The 19303-nt window shown below is 36.9% G+C and overlaps 1 protein-coding gene across 2 annotated transcripts in view; it reads left to right on the forward strand.

Moving 5' to 3' along the window:
• RAD23B (RAD23 homolog B, nucleotide excision repair protein) overlaps positions 1–19303 on the forward strand; it is a 44155-nt gene that overhangs the window by 12596 nt on the left and 12256 nt on the right. For both annotated transcript variants that reach the window (XM_019949008.3, XM_004324443.4), the window contains 5 exons: positions 1005–1086; positions 3955–4034; positions 6937–7211; positions 12058–12113; positions 18500–18627. In XM_019949008.3, coding sequence (XP_019804567.1) covers positions 1005–1086; positions 3955–4034; positions 6937–7211; positions 12058–12113; positions 18500–18627 — 621 coding nt within the window. The remainder of the gene's footprint in view (positions 1–1004; positions 1087–3954; positions 4035–6936; positions 7212–12057; positions 12114–18499; positions 18628–19303) is intronic.

Genomic DNA, 19303 nt, shown 5'->3' on the forward strand with positions numbered 1-19303 from the left:
CCAGCCGCTCTGTGGCATGTGGGATCTTCCCGGACCGGGGCACGAACCTGTGTCCCCTGCATCGGCAGGCAGACTCTCAACCACTGCACCACCAGGGGAGCCCCAGACAATTTTTAGAAGAATTCTGGGAACTGAAGGAAATGGAATTTTCCCCCTTGATTCTTGGTCATTTAAAGTAGTGAAATTTAGTTCCATTATGTCTCCTTGCCTTTTTTTTTCCTACTCCTGTGCCACCCTACTTCAGAAATTGATTGCACTCTTTTTCTAAGTATCAATACTTCATAATGAACCTGTGGTCATGTAATTTTAGGGATGGAAGACCATAAAGATCATGTATTCCAGTCCCTCTTTATAGATGAGACTGATGTTGAGAAAAACTGAGCTACCTGTTCAAGATCATTGAAGTAATACAGTGGTTCTCAAGTTTGGCTGAACTTTGAAACCAACTGTAAAGCTTTTCAAAAATATTGATGTCCAGACCCACCCTCAGAAATTATATTTTAATTGGTCTTTGTAAAGCTCCCGCAGGTGATTATAATGAAACATTAGCCACTTTTAAAGTGAATAATTTGCCTTTTAACATTCACATTTAACTTTTTTTTATTATTGTGGACAAGACCACTTTATTTCTTAGACCTTTTAGATTAGAGAGCTTTTCTTTACTTTCTTACTCTGTGAGAAATAAGCCCATAAACTTTATAGTGAGAATCAAAACTTTCTGCTTTTGAAACCTTCATTTTGAATAGACTTATAAAGTCAACTGATAAAGTCTTTTTTTAAAAAACTGTGTACGTGGAACAGATGGTAAAACAGTTTATACTTCTACCTAGTAGTATGGGTTGTTAATAATAGGTCTTTTTGACGTAATATTATAAAGACATGATCTTTGAAGTTTTTGGAGTCATTGATAGTATGTATAAAATTTTTATCTTGCATCATTTGTTCAGATTCTGGATTTTCATTTGCTTAGACTTTTTCAAAAATCAAAAAATTTTTTCCTATAGGTAAGAGCACTGAAAGAGAAGATTGAATCTGAAAAGGGTAAAGATGCCTTTCCTGTAGCAGGTCAAAAATTAATTTATGCAGGTATGCATTAAATGCTGAAATTAATATGCCATTTTCTTGTGTACTGTGACATTCTTTAGTTTTAGAAATTGCCATCTTACAAACTGTAGTGTATACAAATTGATTGTCAGAAACATTGTACAAATAAAAGCAGAGAATGAACAGTCATTTGAATGTTATTAATATTCAGTCCTCTGTTTTTTCACATTTGCTTTATATATTTCTCCATGCAGTGATGTTAGATAGTTTTGCTTATTAGTTTTATCTTTTGTAAGTATTATGTAACTGGCTGTATTTGTTTTGTTTTGTTTTTTGAATTTAAAAATTTTTTTATTGAATTAGTTTGTGTGACATTGTATAAGGTGTACAGGGTGTTACTCTGATACACTTATATATTGTAATATGATTGCCAGTGTAACGATCTTTATCAGATTACATGGTTAGCAGTACAGTGTTATTGTCTGTGTTCATTATACTGTGCATTAGATCTCTATGGCTTATTTACTACTCATTAGAAGTTCGTACTCTTAAACACCATCACTCTTATCTCCCCCCAAACCCCATACCCTTGGTAACCACCAAGGTAAAATACTTTTTTTTTATAAGTTTAGGTTTTTAGAGTCCACATATAAGTGATATCATACTTAGCATAATGTTCTCAAGGTTCATCATGTTGTCGCAGACGGCAAGATATCTTCTTTCTCATGGGTGAATGATATTGTGTATATGGGTCACGTCTTTTTTATTCATTCATCCATTGGTGGGCATTTTGGATTGTTTCCATATCTTAGCTATTGTGAATAGTGCTGCTGTAGAGATGGGAGTGCATATGTCTTGTCAAAATCCTGTTTTCATTTTCTTTGGGTATATACCCAAAAGTGGAATTGCTGGATCATATGGTAGATCTATTTTTAATTTTTTAAGGAACTTCCATATACTCCATAGTGGTTGGACCAATTTACATTCCCACCAACACTGTATAAGTATTCTTTTTTCACCACAACCTCACCAGCCCCTGTTGTTTCTTGTCTTCTTGATGATAGCTATTCTAACAGGTGTGAGGTAATACCTCGTTTTGATTTGCATTTCCCTGATGCTTAGTGATGTTGGGCATCTTTTCATCTGTCTGTTCACTATTTCGATGTCCTCTTTGGAGAAATGTTGGTTTACTCTGATGATTTTTAATCAGATTGTTTGGTTTTTTGTTATTGAGTTGACTGAGTTTTTTATGTATTTTGGATATTAACCCCATATCTGATATATGGTTTTCAAAAATTTTCTCTCATTCTGTAGTCTGTTCCATTCTGTGGAATTCTTTTCATTTTGTTGTTTCTTGCTGTGCAGCGCTTTTGAGTTTGGTGTAGTCCCATTTGTCCATTTTTTTTTGTTTTATTTTTTGTGCTTTTGGCATCATGCCCAGAAAATTATTGCCAAGACCAAAATCTCTGACTTTCTTCCCTACACTTTCTTCCAGGAGTTTTATGGTGTCAGACCTTATGTTTAAGTCTTTGATCCATTTCAAGTTAATTTTTGTGAGTGGTGCAAGATAGGGGTCCACGTGTTTCTTCAGTTTTCCCATCAAGCTGAGCATCTTTTTTAATCTATTGGAATGAAACCATTTATACTGATTATGTGTATTAATGTACTTGGAATCATTCCTGTGAAATTAAATTTCAGTTTATCTGTTTTTTAAATAAAATACCAAAATTGAAGAATACAGAAGACCTTATATGTCAAAAGACACTATAAATAAGCGACAGGAGAAGAAAGATTAATATTCAGATTATATAAAGAGCTCTTACAAATCAGTAAGGAGAGGATGACCCAATTAAAAAGCAACAAAGGATATGAATAGGAAATTGTAAATTAACTAGCCTCACTAGTAACCAGAAAAATGTGTGTTAAAAATAGACTTGATATGTGAATTTTGTGGAGAAAATTCTTTTCTTTGTTCTTGAGAAGAAATACTGAGCACTGTCATTGTAGATGTCGGTAAGGTGAATCTTGAGTTGCCCATGGATTCTTGTCTCTTCCTACATAGAGATTTTAAAGTATTTTCTTAACTGAGGTGGTTTAGAGGAAACACCAGCCCTGTGATGAGGAATCAGAAGCCTGAAGAGATGCATGTAGTTGATGGCAGACATAAAACTAGAATTTCTGCTTCCTAGTCTTGGCCTGTTTTTTCAATCCTATGCTGAGTAGAGACACTATTCCCTTTTGTCTTAATGCTTGCAGCTTTTGATTCAATAACTTTTTAAAAATGGAAAACGAATTTCAAGGAAAAGGAAGCCTGAAGGAATCCTGACCTTTCATTTGTCCTTCTGCATGACTAAAATCTTACATAGTCTGTGTGCCTTACTCAGTTCTATATTATCTTACCATTTCTGTGTATCAGGACACTATGAGTATCTTATTTTTATAGCAGTGGAACATTTCTGTGTTGCAGGTATCCAGTATTTGTGGGAGCAGGCAGTTCGTTCATTTTTTCTTCCATCACGAGGGATTATAGGTTATTCCGGGGAAGGGGTGGGGAATCCTTGAGCATCTCAGAATTGAATTTTGTTTGTCTAAATGATCTCCTCTTTCTCAGGACCTAGTTAATATTTCCTTACCCAGCAAGTCTTTTTTATTATAAGTAATGATTTTTAAGAAATGTTTGGGATTGAGATATCTACATACAGTATATGAGTTTGCTATCTTTTAGTCAAATGCTTATTTATGCCTTCTTAACTAATCATGTATCCACTTATGTTTATCTTGGCTGACTGGTTAATCTTTTTCTTTGGGGAAAGTTTTAATAGAATTGATGTTGGTGATTGTTTTAACCTCAGTTAGTGTAAGACAAAGTTACGGTGCCTTCAGTAATATGTTTTTTTCTTAATGTGCTAGGCAAAATCCTCAATGATGATACTGCTCTAAAAGAATATAAAATTGATGAGAAAAACTTCGTGGTAGTTATGGTGACAAAAGTAAGTTTCAACCTCGTTGTATATATCTTTATGCATGTGAGTTTAAAAAGAAAAAAAAGATGATCCCAAGTCTTGCTTTACACTTTCAAGTGAAAACAGTTTATACACATCCATAGTGGCATGCACTTAATTGTTATTAAAGACTTTAACAGTTTGCTTTGAGTCAACTATAAAGTTAATAGTTTCATATATTTGTAGTTTGAGCATAATTTTAAATATGTCAAAACAACTGATATGTGAAGTGTCATGTTAAAAATTATTAGGTATTGTTGGATTAGTAAAATCACTAATTGTATAATTATTAGAGAATGTGATTCTTAGAAATTGAATAAGTGTTTCTCATTTTGTAGTTTTTAATAAGAGTGCCTTAAAAGGACTTGCTAATTGATGTACTAGACCTAACAAATACTTCAGGGCCAAAAAGACATATAGATTAACAATTTCAGTGATATTTCTTAGCCAGTGGGATAGATTTTTAGAAACTAAAAAAGGGAAAAGACAGCTAAGCGAACGATGGAATGATTATTGTGAGAAGGTTTTTAACAGGAACTTTTTTGTGATTTATTGGACTGAAATAAAAGTCAAAAGTTTTTCTCTAAAGCAGAGAATGAATATGGATTCTCTCAGGATTTTTGTTTTATTTATATACTTGTTTAAAGATACGTAAACATGCAGTAGAGAGTTAAGACAAATAGAGGAGTGGTGGTGCTCATGATACTTTTAGGACTGAATTATGATCCTAAATTCTAAACTCCTAATAATCTCAGAAGAGTAGTGTTACTTGTAGCACCCAAAATAAATTTAAATAGGTAATTGGAAACCAGTTTGTCAAAGACTGTAGATAGAATAAATGTGAGTTTCTTTTAAAGTCTCAAAGTAATTGATATATGCAGTAGAAAACAAAGTTGAACAAGTAAATTTTTTTTAACATCTTTATTGGAGTATAATTGCTTTACAATGGTGTGTTAGTTTCTGCTTTATAACAAAGTGAATCAGTTATACATATACAAATATCCCCATCTCTTCCCTCTTGTGTCTCCCTCCCGCCCACCCTCCCTATCTCACCCCTCTAGGTGGTCACAAAGCACAGAGGTGATCTCCCTGTGCTGTGCGGCTGCTTCCCACTAGCTAATCTATTTTACATTTGGTAGTGTATATATGTCCATGACACTCTCTCACTTTGTCCCAGTTTACCCTTCCCCCTCCCTGTATCCTCAAGTCCATTCTCTAGTAGGTCTGTGTCTTTATTCCCGTCTTGCCCCTAGTGAACAAGTAAATTTTAATTATGGAATACTTTTGTAGTGAGAAATGAAAAGCAGCTGAACAGTTTACATGTACTGGACTTAATTTTTTTTAATCTATTAAGAACCATATTGATTTTGCTATATTTAAGCACTTATTAAATGTTAAACTTTAAATACACAGGAACAGAATCATATGAGGAAACTTTGCCTCATCTAGTTTTTTCAAAAACTGTGGTACACAACACAAAATTTACAGATTTAACCATTTTTAAGTGTTTGGTTCATTGGCATTAAATGTATTCACATTGTTGTGTAGCCATCACCACCATCTGTTTCTAAACCTTTTTTCATTTTCCCAAACTGAAACTGTACCTGTTAAACAGTAACTACCCATTTCCCCTGCCCCCCAGCCCCTGACACCACTGTTCTCCTTTCTATGAACTTGACTACTTTTCGTACCTCGTATAAGTGGAATCATACAGTATTTGTCCTTTTGTGACTTGTTTATTACCCTTAGTATAATGTCTTCAGGGTTCATCCGCATTGTAGCATGTGCCAGAATTTCTGTCCTTTTTAAGGCTGAATAGTATTCCCTTGTTTAGTTTTATCATACATAGTACATAGTGGAAAATGTGGTAGCCACATATTTGGGTATGTATTTGTTATGGTCTTATTTCCTTTATTATTATAGTAACGTTGACTATTTAGAACATAACTAAGAGTTAAGCAGGATAGGTAAGTCCCATCCCCCTACCTTGCACAAGGCACTTTTTTCCAGTACACTCTATACTAGCTCAAATAGAACAAGGCACAAATCCACTCATTGCATTTACAGTTTGTTGATTTATACTTGGGGCAAATTATGTTGAATTTTAATCTCATCTTCCATCAAATCAGTTACCTTTTCACCTTAGGTAAGTTATGAGCTAAGCAGGTAGTGAGTATTGATAGGCTGGAGAAGAATAAAACTCATATAATATGATTTTTACCCATATGTAATTGCTTTTTTGCTTGGTGGGAATGTTTATGGCTCTGATTCTAGTTCAGAAAGTGCTGAGCATGCGGTTATAACTTTATTTGGCCTTTATTTGTCGGTTTAACTGTATATACATCTCAAAAGTTATGTTAATCTCTTTGTACTTACACCTATTGGCTTGTAGTCAATATTGGGATTTTCTTCCCTCCTCTAAAATACAGTAGACTTTCTGGCATGTTCATTAATCATACTTCTGTTTATACTTTCATTTCAAGAAAGTTATTTTTGTTGCTTTCAAATGACGATAAATACTTTGAAGTTGTAACCAAGAAACTTTAATTGTGAAGTTTTGGGGGGGAATTATGTGGTTCTTTTTCTGGATACACATTCTGTACGTTTTAAAATATTTGCTTCTTTTGGTTCTTTTTCATAATGATCCGAAGACTGAAACCGTTGGCTAAAGCTAATGGAAGTTGATAGTTAATGTATATGCTCTCATCAGCTTTGAAAGAATAACATAAATAGTGATTCAGATTGCCGCTATTGATCACTCATTATGTCACCTTACAAAATTATTTTCAAGTTACAAACTTGTATTAGTGTTATGTTTGTAGCATCCAGAGATCAGGTAATAATGCAGTGTTTTATCATAATGCATTATTTTGATTTGTAATGTGTTTAGCCCAAAGCAGTGACAACACCAGCACCAGCTACAACTCAGCAATCAAATTCTGCCACCACTACCACAGTTAGTTCCTCCACAGCACCAACTGTGGTTCAGGCCCCAACCCCTGCCCCCACTTTGGCTCCCGCTCCCGCTCCCACACCTGCATCTGTCACTCCAGCATCAACGACAGCATCTTCTGAACCTGCACCTGCTAGTGCAACGAAACAAGAGAAACCTGCAGAAAAGCCAGCAGAAACACCAGTGGCTGCTAGCCCAACATCAACTGACAGGTAAGAACTGGATTCTAGGAAATTGTATAGGAATATGTTTATAACAGTGACTTTACGAATGTATTTATTTTGATTATTGTTTTGATCAAACTAACTTTCTATCTACTATGTTAAACTTTTTCTAAACTTTGAACCCTGACTAAAGCAGTATGCTTGTGTCTGTTCGGTAATCTGAATTTGTATACTCTGCATTGTTTTTTTTCTCCCAGGGTGAAGGGAAAGGGGTCAGTCATTATTCATTTTGTGTAGAAAAGTTAGGAAATACAAATGACCAAAAAGAAGAAGAATTATAAAATAATCTGACAGTATATTATAGCTTGACACATTATAAATAACTTGACATTTGTCCCCCAATCATTATTATATTTGACCTATATTCTTTGACTATTGTCACATCTATCATAAACATCCTTCCATGTCAGTAAATTTTTCCAGTTGCTACGTAGTATTGTGTTTGGGTCTAACATTTGTTAGGTCTTAACCTTAGAAAAGAAATTAACGTCTTTGGATTTTTCCTCATCTGCAAAATGTGGATGACAGCAGGACCTATCTCATAGAGTTGTTATAAGGATTAAATGAAATAAGTAAAAGATATGATATAGCACATGGCACACAGTATGTGCTGAGTAAGTATCTACATCTTTGTGAAGTTGTATAGAAATTTAAGTTTTTGCCTATGTAGATCTTTAGAACAGAAGAAAAAGTGCTGGGATATTTGGGGAGCAAAAAAAAGTTCTTGTGGGAAGTTGGCAGTTAGGATTATTGAGTAGTTTGTGACAAAGGTTTTTTTCCCCAATGATAAATAAAATAACCAAAACAATGCTTCAGTTCTCTTGGCTGGAAATCATACACGGGAATCTCTTCTTTATCTGAGAGCCTGAGTTGCTTTGTGTCCAGTATGTATTGGCACTGAAGCAAGCGGTTTGTATTTTGTGACTTTGGTGCAACTCAGGACCTCAGTGGCAGTAGCGTCCTGGAATCAGGACCAGTCACAATGGAAAACTATGCAGCATTTGGAAACACTGACATAGAAGGATGTCTGTGATAAATACAATGATGAGAAAGAATTTAGTCATGAATTCTTCCTCATCATCTTTCACTTTAGTGTTTTGTCTTTGAGTGCCGTTTCTTTGAGTCAGTCAGCCATGTTGGGAGGGGTTTGAGTCACCTGGTTTGTTGCTGCTTCGGGCCTCTTTTCAAGGATTTAATTCCCCAAGAGAACACAGGTTCAGGTAGTAAAATATTTTCCCTATGTCAGCCTGCTGTACTTTGCTTTAGGCATTCTGAAACACTGTTGCCTAATTTGGTACTTCTCCCATGTGCAGCTAGAATTGCATACAATCACCCTTAACTAGTGGGAGACAACCCAGAGTCGGCCTATGCTATTGCATCTAAAGGCTGTTACATCTTTTCTGTGTATGGGAGGGAACTTATAAATTTCACAAATTGGTTTTCCAAATCATTTGAACATTGTAAACTTAATTAAATATGTCTTGAGTTGGTACAGTATATCATATTTTCTTAATTGCTTTAAGCTCCTTTTAAAAAGCTCCATAGTGTAAGAATTCCCAAATTGATCAATCCATTTTAATGTGCTAATATCATCAATTCAAGTTTCTTTATTATCTCTATTCTTTTTATTTCTTCTTGGGGGTACAGTTTTATTCATCTGTTCTCAAGAGTCAGGATTATCTTTTCAGACCCATAGAGATTACATAAAGGAGTTGATGGTCAGAAAAGCAGACTCCAGAGTTGCCTACTTACTTGGGCTTTGTACACCAACCTTTTACTCTTTTTTTAAAAAATATAAATTTATTTATCTATTTATTTATTTTTGGCTGCTTTTGGTTCTTTGTTGCTGTGTGTGGCTTTCTCTAGTTGCGGTGAGCGGGGACTACTCTTCGTTGCAGCGTGTGAGCTTCTCATTGCGGTGGCTTCTGTTGCGGAGCACAGGCTCTAGGCGTGTGGGCTTCAGTAGTTGTGGCACGTGGGCTCAGTAGTTGTGGCTCACGGGCTCTAGAGTGCAGACTCAGTAGTTGTGGCGCACGGGCTTAGTCGCCCAGTGGCATGTGGGATCTTCCCAGGCCAGGGCTCAAACCCATGTCCCCTGCATTGGCAGGCGGATTCTTATCCACTGTGCCACCAGGGAAGCCCAACCCTATACTCTTATTTCCCCAAACTATACACCTCAGAGAAGAATAGCACAGAAAGGGAAGGGAGGGAAGCTCAGAAAACCAGCTGCTTAAATGTGCCTTAGTTTCTTCATTTGTGCTATAAAACATTTAGTGTCTTAGAAAGCACAGAACTCAGTGAGATAATTATCAGGAGATACGCTGGTATGAATTTTGAGGAGTGTCAGAAAGTTTGTTTATCACCCTGGCCTGACATTTCATTATTAGGGACTTGTTTTTTTAGGTCAGTTTTGTTCTTTTAAAAACCACATATTGCAGTGCAAATTCCACTTGTTGATATCTACATTAGAGAAACTGCACTTGTGCACAAGGACTGCATTGCTTGTAATTGAGGACAAATTGGAACCAACCTAAATATCCATTAGTAAGGGCATGACTCGACATGTTATTTGTATTAGAGAACTGTGCTATTCAAGTGTGGTAGTGAATAGACAACATCGGCATCACTGGGAGTTTGTTTGAAATTAATTGTTAGGCTCCACCCTAGACCTCTAAATAAGAATTTCTGGACGTGGGTCCTAGAAATCTGTATTTTAACAAGCTCTCCTGGTGAATTCTTGGGCTTCCTAAAGTTGGAGGAGCTCTGATATCCAATACTACAGGCCAGTTAAAGTATGCAGTGTATATGCATATTAAATAAATGTGGTTTCAAGGCTTTGTTATCAAGTGAAAATAGCAGATTGCAGAACAGTATAGGCAATAACCACAAACCAAACAAAAGCCACATAACAACATTGCATATTTTCTGTGGGTGGCATATTAATGTGTAGAAAAACAGTAGCAGAGGGACAACACACTAACTGATAAAGTGGTTTCCTCTGCGGATGGGGAGGGGAGGAGTGTTGAGGCAGAATCAAGATTGAATGGTGGTTAAACGGTATCTCAGTCTTATCTGTAATGTTTAAAAAGAAATTTTAAAACATTGTGCAAAAATAGCACAAATTGTTCTATAAAAGAACAGTAACAAAGGGGTCTAATTCTACCAGATAGGAAAATGTATTATGCATGGTAATGATTACAATTTAGTATGGCTCTTAACTAGAAAGACTGCTTGGTGAAATAGTAGTCTAGAAACAGACCAAAATACATACAGGGACTTAATATAAGATAAAAATGTAATTGCAGACCACTGTGGGGAAAATGCTATTAGGATAAATGTCTAGCCTTCTGGAGGTAAAAAAAAGATGGATCACATCTTACACTCATAAAAATAAATTTTAGATGGATAGAGATTTAATGTAAAAGTGAAACCATAAACTAGAGGAGAGCATGGGAAAATAATCTTAACCCAAAAAAGTCATAAAAGGAATGATTAATACATTTGACTACAGAAAGAATTTAAAGGTTGGAAACCAAACAAAAAATGTCTTTATAGTTTGATTTGGTCAATTAAATGGAATACTATGCACCCCTGGGGAAAATTTAGGCAGTTGTAGTTCTGCTGACATGCAGTAATTGTTCAAACACACAACAACAAGACACAGGTCAGGTCTAAGGCAGGAGAATTTGTTTTCCTGTATATATAGTATAGAGCTGTAGTATATAGTTCTTTTTGATATTTTGCCTTCTACATGTTAATTTTACTATCTAGTTGATGAAGATATGTTAAAAATTATACCAAAGTATTGTCTTAATCATAACAATCATGTTGAGTGTTATGATACCAGGCACTTTGCTGAGCACTTTACCAGCAGTAACCCTACCCACAGCACTTAGGGATACATGGGTACCATTGTTGACCTCATTGTATTGGTGAAGAACTGACTGAGGCTTACAAAGTAATTTATGAATTCAAACTTAGGTATTTCCGTTACTCTTACTATGCTGTAGGGTTTTCTCAGAACTGAAGTCTACTGTGTTTTGTTTCTAAAATTGGGACAGAGGTATATGTGTGTATTGTGTTGTGTGTATGTTTTACTCCAAACTGCTAACTGCTGTCTTTACCACTTTTGTAAACCTCAATTTATTTTTCTTTGGCCTTCTCTTTATGGTCTTTCATTATTGTGTTTGTGTCTTCTTTGTTTTCTAGACTCATCTTCTGCAATTGCCTAACAAAACTTAGTCCTTCTAAACTGGCTTAAAACTTGGTTACAGCTTGGGTCTGTCCTCCCTCTGCATCTTTTTGTTTATGCTGCGTTCCTTGACCTGAAGGCTTTCTTGCAGTTTCTGTGTTCAGAACTTAACTATAAGACCTAATGAAATTCTACTATGTAAAGACTTCCCAGGCCTTTCCAGCCTAATGCAGTTTCTGCATGTGCTGTTTATCATATACAGCTTTTGATATTTCTTTTACTGTGACTTGACTTATAGATTATTTAATTTTTCTTGTAAATTCTTTCAGGGAATTAGTTGTATGTTATCTTTTTTGTATTCCTTAAATGGTAAGCTCTCTGTAAGGATGTTCTTTTATATCTTTGGACATTTTAAATGATGGATTTGCAGAACAGAATGAGTATTAAAATTGAAAATTCTTCCCATGCCGTAAATGTTATGGATAAAGCTTTGGGGTTTAATCTGGAAGCCTTTTTGAACACTGTAGGCAGACTTCTACATTCAATTAAAATCAAAGAATCTCTACAAATTGGATAGCTACTAAACTTTAAGGTAGATTTTACATACTTTCTGATACATGATTTTCTAAAAACATTTTACAGTACATCAGGTGATTCTTCTCGGTCAAACCTTTTTGAAGATGCAACAAGTGCACTTGGTAAGTATCTACATTGTAAATTACCTTGTAAGAGACAGGGAGGAGGTTTAAGTTTCATTTTTCTAGATCACGAAAATGTTCATTTTCATGGTTGCTTACAATCAAGTGGCTAAATGATTTAGATAATTCAGTTGATGTTACTGAAGACTTTTGTAAGTTAATGTATTATATATTGAATCCTTTAAATTGTATTGTTAGAGTTAAGCATACTTCTTGCCTTAAAGCAGATAGTTTTCCATTTTCCAAATGTGGGTTTTAAATGAGGTTTTAACAAAGTTTGATCTGTGTACAGGTTTATTACAAAGTATCTTTGAAATGAGTATAAGATGTTACTAAATCTGTCTCACATTTCATCTTTATTCACCTCCAGCCTTCATTCCACCTTGTAGCCTTATAGGTCCCCATCTGCATCTTGTTGCTTGTATTGTACTTGCAGTGAAAGTGCCTTTTTATCCCGACTTTCAGTTTTACCTGTTGAATAATGTCTTTCCATCCTTCCCTTCACATCTAATCTGTCAAAATCAATTTGGGGTTTTTTGCCCATTTTCCCACTGTAACTATACCTGGTACAGTGCCTGCTATAAGTACTCATTATTGGTCTGTTGGGTGGCAACCCCATTCCTTCCCTTTGGTACTCTTCTGTACTACATGAAATGGTAGGGAGGTAGAAGGCTGGGAACAGGTGGGAATGGCAGCTTCAGTAGAGTATGGGCTTCTGGATTCCTTGTTTAGCTGCTACAGCAGCAAGGTTCCAACAGCAGTAGTATCTCACAAGATATGGGATTGGCCCTCTGACCTAATTGAACTTGAACTCCATGGTGCCCTCATTGCCATGGAAAATGGCTGGCTGATTTCCCATAGCACATAGGGGCAAAATAGTTGTTTAATCAACTTAAGATCACCTGGATGTACCAAACCCACATTCCTATCTTTGAGAGACTGTTCTCTGGGATTACTCTGCTTCATATGAGTTAGTATCCAACAATCAGGAAAACAGAAATCACTCTATTTCAAACAGGAAAAGGCTTAATCTTAGGAGATTGTTACAGAGGTGCTGAAACAGCTCAAGATTACCCAGAGATGAGTAAAGGGCTCTGTACCCTCAGAGCTGAAACCAGCTAGCACGTGCCCCTGCTGCTGTCGGAGGCTGTGGCTGTTGCCGTTGCTGCTTCAGCTGGAATGCACTGATGCTGCTGGGCGGAAGCCCAGGAGTCCACAGCTCTAGCTGCTCCTGCTCTAGTCTCTGGTGGTGGTGTCTTACCTTTTACACCTTGCATCTCTTAGAACAGCAGTTCTCAACTGTATGGTCTCGAGACCCCTTTACTCTTTCATCTTTAATTTATCCAGTCTTTGTGTTGATACCTTGCTTCTTTAAATATTTCTTCTTTGACTTCTGTGACACCACTCTTTTCTTGAACCGTACCTCTGACTATTCCTTCTCAGGCTTTCTGGTTAATTCTTTCTATCTCACCTGGCTTTTAAATGTATGAGTTTTCTTTGGTTCTGCTCTAGGTCATAGTTCAAAGTTCAGACATGGGAATGGCAAATACCACCCATATACAGTTGACACTTGAACAACACAGGGGTTAGGGGCGCCAACCCCATGTAGTCAAAAATCCATCTATAACTTTACAGTCAGGCCTCTGTATCCACGGTTCTGCATCTGCAGAGTCAACCAACTATGGATCATGTAGTAGTGTACTAGGAATAGACTTAATCTGATTATTAGTGGATCTATGCAGTTCACACCCATATTGTCCAAGGGTTAACTGTACTACAAGTGTTCTCAAAATTAAAACTCTAGTACATATCTCCCTCTGACTTCCCAGACTCATTCTTTAAGCTGCCAGCTGGAAAACCTATAACCTCCACAAACTCCTTAGGTTCTAAATTTATTCATTTTTAATTCCCCCATCTGATTCTTCTCCTTTGTTCCCTTCTTGCTTGCATCATCTTCCACTCTCTACCAAAGTATTGGCATCAACCTTGACCCTCTGCCTCTCTTGGCCCAGTGAGGCCAGGAGTCCTATTGATCCTCCTTCCTAAAGTCTCCGGAATATTTGTTTCTACTGCCACTTAATTGCCTTGGTTCATGTCCTTACCTTACTGATGCTCTTCTGTTACCCTCTTTTAGCTGTTCTATTCTCTGCCACAGTGGAGTTTCTAAAAGGCAAATCTAAATGAGGTCATTGTTCCTTTCACAGCACCTCCTAACCTAGAAGATAAGTACAAGACTTTTTTTTTTTAAATATTTATTTATTTTTGGCTGTGTTGGGTCTTAGTTGCGGCATGTAGAATCTTTCATTGCGGCGTGCAGGCTCTTTGTTGCAGCGCGTGGGCTTCTCTCTAGTTGTGGTGCGTGAGATCAGTAGTTGCATCATGCGGGCTTAGTTGCCCTGCGGCCTGTGGGATCTTAGTTCCCCGACCAGGGATCGAACCCACATCCCCCAACCAGGGATCAAACCCACATCCCCAGGGATCAAACCCACATATACCTCTGTGTTGGAAGGCGGATTCTTAACCACCAGGGAAGTCCCCCAAAACTCATTCTTAATGACATCTTCTTCATCACTTCATCATTAGCTCTGTCTCATGTTGTTCATTGCCCCTAATTTTTCTAGGAGTCATTTCCCTCATACTTTCAGGATCTAAAGAGTATCAAACTTGAGTGTAGGCATTTCTTTTTGAGTTTTAATAACTTAGTCGACTAAGAAGTGTGATTTTAGGACGCATAGCATCAAGGAGAGGCATGGGAGCTCTGGAGTCTAGACAGCTTGTGTTTGTGTCTCTGCACCATGACTTAACAGCCGTTGATCAAATTGTTAATCTTTCTAAGCCTCAGCCTCATAATCTTTAAAAGGAAGGGAAAATAAACCTTTCTTATAGAGTTCCTATAAGAATTAAATGAGAAACACTACGTTAAAATAGTACAGTTATGGTTTATTATTGATAATATTTTCTGTTTCTGGGAACTAGATTACTGAAAGTGTATTGGCACCTGAGTGATTTGTGCTAGAATTATATCAGTGGGTATTTCAAAAGATAAAAATAGCTTAAATACTTTATGGAATAGGTAGGGAAAAGTCATTACTCTAAACCAAGGTATCAAATGCTAAATTTGCTCAGTGATACTTAGTTTTTTAAGCTATGCTTTCGTAGTTACTAGATAACTTTATTGAAAATTTTGCCATCAACAAAGTAGAAAGGCAACTTATGGAATGGGAAAAAATATTTGCAAACCATGTATATAATAAGAGGTTAATATCCATGATATATAAAGAACTCATACAACTCAATAGCAAAAAAAAAAACCAAACCAATTTAAAATGGGCAAAGTACTTGAATAAACATTTCTGCAAAGAAGATATACAAAAGACCAACAAGTATATAAAAAGATGCTTAACATCACTAGTTGTTAGGAAAATGCAAATTAAAACCACAATGAGATACCACTTCGGGCCTGTTAAAATGGCCATCATCAAAAAGACGAGGTATAGCAAATGCTGGTGAGGATGTGGAAAAAGGGAACCCTTGTAAACCGTTGGTGGGATTGTAAATTGGTGCAGCTACTATGGAAAACAGCATGGTGGTTCCTCAAAAATTAAAAATGGAACTACCATATGATCTAGCAGTTCCAGTTCTGGGAATCTATCTAAAGGAAATGAAAGCACTAACTTGAAAAAATACCCGCATCCCCATGTTCATAACAGCATTATTTACAATAGCCAAGACATGGAACAAACCTAAATGTCCATCGATGGATGAAGAAGCGGGGTTGTATATATGTATGTGTGTGTGTGTGTGTGTGTGTGTGTGTGTACACATAATGGGGTATTACTCAACCATAAAAAGTGAGGAGTTTCTGCCATTTGCAACAACATGGATGGACCTTGAAGGTATTATGCTAAGTGAAATAAGTCAGAAAGACAGCTCCTATAGGATCTCACTTATATGTAGACTCTTCAACAAAACAAATCATCAAACTCAAAGTGGTTTCCAGAGGCAGAGGATGGGGGATAGGAAGTTGGAAGAAGATGGTCAAAAGGTACAAACTTCCAGTTATAGGATAAATACTAGGGATGTAGTGTACAACATGATGACTAGGTAGCTAGCATTGCTGTATGGCATATAGGAAAGTTTTTGAGAGTAAATCCTGAGTTCTCGTCACAAGGAGAAAAAATTTTTTTCTTTTTTTTGTATCCATATGAGAAGATGGATGTTAGCTGAACCTGTTGTAATCATTTCACAATATACGTAAGTCAAGCCATCATGCCCTATGTCTTTCACTTATACAGTGATGTATGTCAATTATTTCTCAATGAAACTGGGTTGGGGGGGTAGATAGACCAGAGTTTTAGTGTAATACACTATATGAAATAAGAAAAAATTCTGCAGAAAAAAATCATTCAACTGATTTTGTCACCTGTATATCAGGGAAACAGTAAAGCAAAAATGGCATGGTCCCTAGCAAGGTTGAACCTGTGATGGGGGAAAGAAAATAGAGTGAAACATAAAATAAATTGCAAATCATGATAAATGATATTTTAAAAATTAATGGCTTCCATAAAGAAGAACAAAAGGCACTTATATTTAGGCTAGTCAGGCAGTACCTCTCTGAGACTGTAGCGTTTAAATTGAGAACTGGAGCATGTAAAGGAACAGACCATCAAAGAAGCCTGGTGTGTGTGAAGGTCCTGGGGCAGAAGCTGTGACTTGTGAAGCAAGAAATGGATTGTTTGGAGTGTGGCACATGCAGGGTTGTTGAGGTTGGGAGCCCAAAATGAGATTAGGTTTTCTTTCTTAAAAGCTCACTTTTGCAACTGGCTGAAGAATGGATTGTGGGCTTGGGGGCAGAAGAGGAAGCAGGGCATAATCTAGACCAGAGATTGTTGTGGACTGGTCTTGAGTTAAGGCAGGGAGAAAGAGGAAGCTTGATAGGTTTGGGGTATATTTTAGAGATAGGACCTACCAGGTATGCTAGTGGATTAGATGCAGAAGGAGGGGAAAGGGAATTGAAATCACCAAGGTTTCTGGTTCAAGCACTTGGATGGATAGAGGTGCTGCTAATTGAAGTGGAGAAGGCAGATGATAAATGGTGAGGCATGTTTGAGGGGGAATCTTTGAGATCCAAAGTCACATGCTGGTATTGGTTGTGGAGTGAGCAGAATGTGAGAAGTGGACACCGCGTGTACAGACAGCTATGGCTGTGAAGGGAGGAGAGCAGACGGATGGACCAATTCCTGAAAGAGAATTGGGATGCAGTCAAGGGAGGCGTGTTTTTGTTTTTAGGATGACATTCTAGGACATAGTTAACTGCTGATCAAGATAATTAGGTGGGCAGGAAAGGGTGGGAGATGGACAAGAAGTGTGGTAGCTTTAAGTTTAGTGGGAGAGAGTTGGCTTTCTTTAAATCAGAGTGTCGTCTGACATTTCCATGAAGAGTGAGTCAGAGTTGGAGAGATCCTGTGGGAAATGCCTTACAGGGATAATTGTACCAGTTTTATACGGTATGGGACATTCTAACTTTCTAGCTTCCAACCTCCTTTTCCCCTCTGCTTTGATAACGGAAGGTGTCCAAGGAAAACAGCTTATTACAGCACAGTTGATTTTGTGAAGTGTCCCTGCTACTTGTTCTCAAAAATCAGTTCATCTGTCTCTTCTTCCAGTTTGCCTGCCCTGACTTGCTAATTCTTTTCTATGTTTGTGCTACACTTGTACTTGATATTTTTATTATGTGTATTAAACATACTGTATTTTCCATTGCTGCTCTGTACCACAACTTAGTGGTATAAAACAACAGGTTTATTATCTTATTATAGTACTGTAGGTTAGAAGTCTGGTATGGAGTTCACTGGGCTAAAATCAGAGCTGCATTCCTTTCTGGAGACTCTAGGGGAGAATTTGTTCTGTGTCCTTTCCAACTTCTAGAGGCTGACCACATACCTTGGCTCATATCCCTTTCCTCTGTCATCAAAGGTGGCAGCATAGCATCTCTGACCCTGCTTTTGTCCCTCTCTTCCTTACATCTATTTCTCCGACCCTCTCATCTGTTTCCCTCCTACTTTTAAGGAGCCTTAAGATTACATCGGACCCACCCAGGTAATCCAGGATGATTTCCCTATCTTAAAGTCACCTGATTAGCAACCTTAATTCCCTTTTGCCTTGTAACCTGACTTACTTAATAGTTTCCAGGGATGGGAGGGGGTGGATTATTCTACCTACCACATATATGTTGTAGTTGATAACTGTTACTCATCTTTGTATTCCTGGCACTGTAGTGCCTGAAACAGTGTATACGTATATGCACTCACATTACATGGAGATTGTTTATTTATTAAATTTTCTTTTTCTTTCCCCTTCTTCCACCCACACACACCTTATTTTAGTGACAGGTCAGTCTTATGAGAATATGGTAACTGAGATCATGTCAATGGGCTACGAACGAGAGCAAGTAATTGCAGCCCTGAGAGCCAGTTTCAACAACCCTGACAGAGCAGTGGAGTATCTTTTAATGGTGAGAAACATTTTGCTTTCTTTGTTCTAGTTGTTTAAGAACAAAATCTCAAAGAAACAGAGATTTTAAAGGGATAGTAACAATTCAGAAGATAATAATGATGTATGCTAGATAATTTACATAACGCTTTTATTTTTCTTAGTATGTTAACATTTTGTGTTAATAAAATGTAACCTCTTCTAAAAGATTTTGATAGGATTTTCAATTAGAAAACAACGTGGCTAAATGGGTTGTAAAATTTGCTATCCACTTGGAGTAGTACCCTCAAAGGATGACAGCTGTGTGTTAGAGGGGTAGGGGTGGGGCAGATTTTAAATCTAATTGAATCCAACATTTTAGTAGCTTTTTTGCCTGCCAAGCATAATCCTGGATGTGCTATTTAGAGCAAAAGTTTCAAGTTGGAAGCCCAAGCCAAATTTTGTACTATGTGTAAATTTCTTAATTAGTTGCCAGCTTTTAAAAACTGGGAGATTTCACTTAAAAGTTCAGATAATCTGGTTTATCTGGACAACTCAGATCCCAGATTTAGGAAAAGTTTTAGGTTGTAGACTCTTTAATTCACTGTCTTCCTGTCCATTCCCTATTACCTGACAGCATCATGCATTTAATTTAATGTATGATATTATGACTGGTTCTGTTGGCATTTGAATTGTTAGCTTATTTATAGTCAGTAGCA

The sequence above is a fragment of the Tursiops truncatus genome, chromosome 6, assembly GCF_011762595.2.
Source record: "Tursiops truncatus isolate mTurTru1 chromosome 6, mTurTru1.mat.Y, whole genome shotgun sequence".
Lineage (NCBI taxonomy): Eukaryota > Metazoa > Chordata > Mammalia > Artiodactyla > Delphinidae > Tursiops > Tursiops truncatus.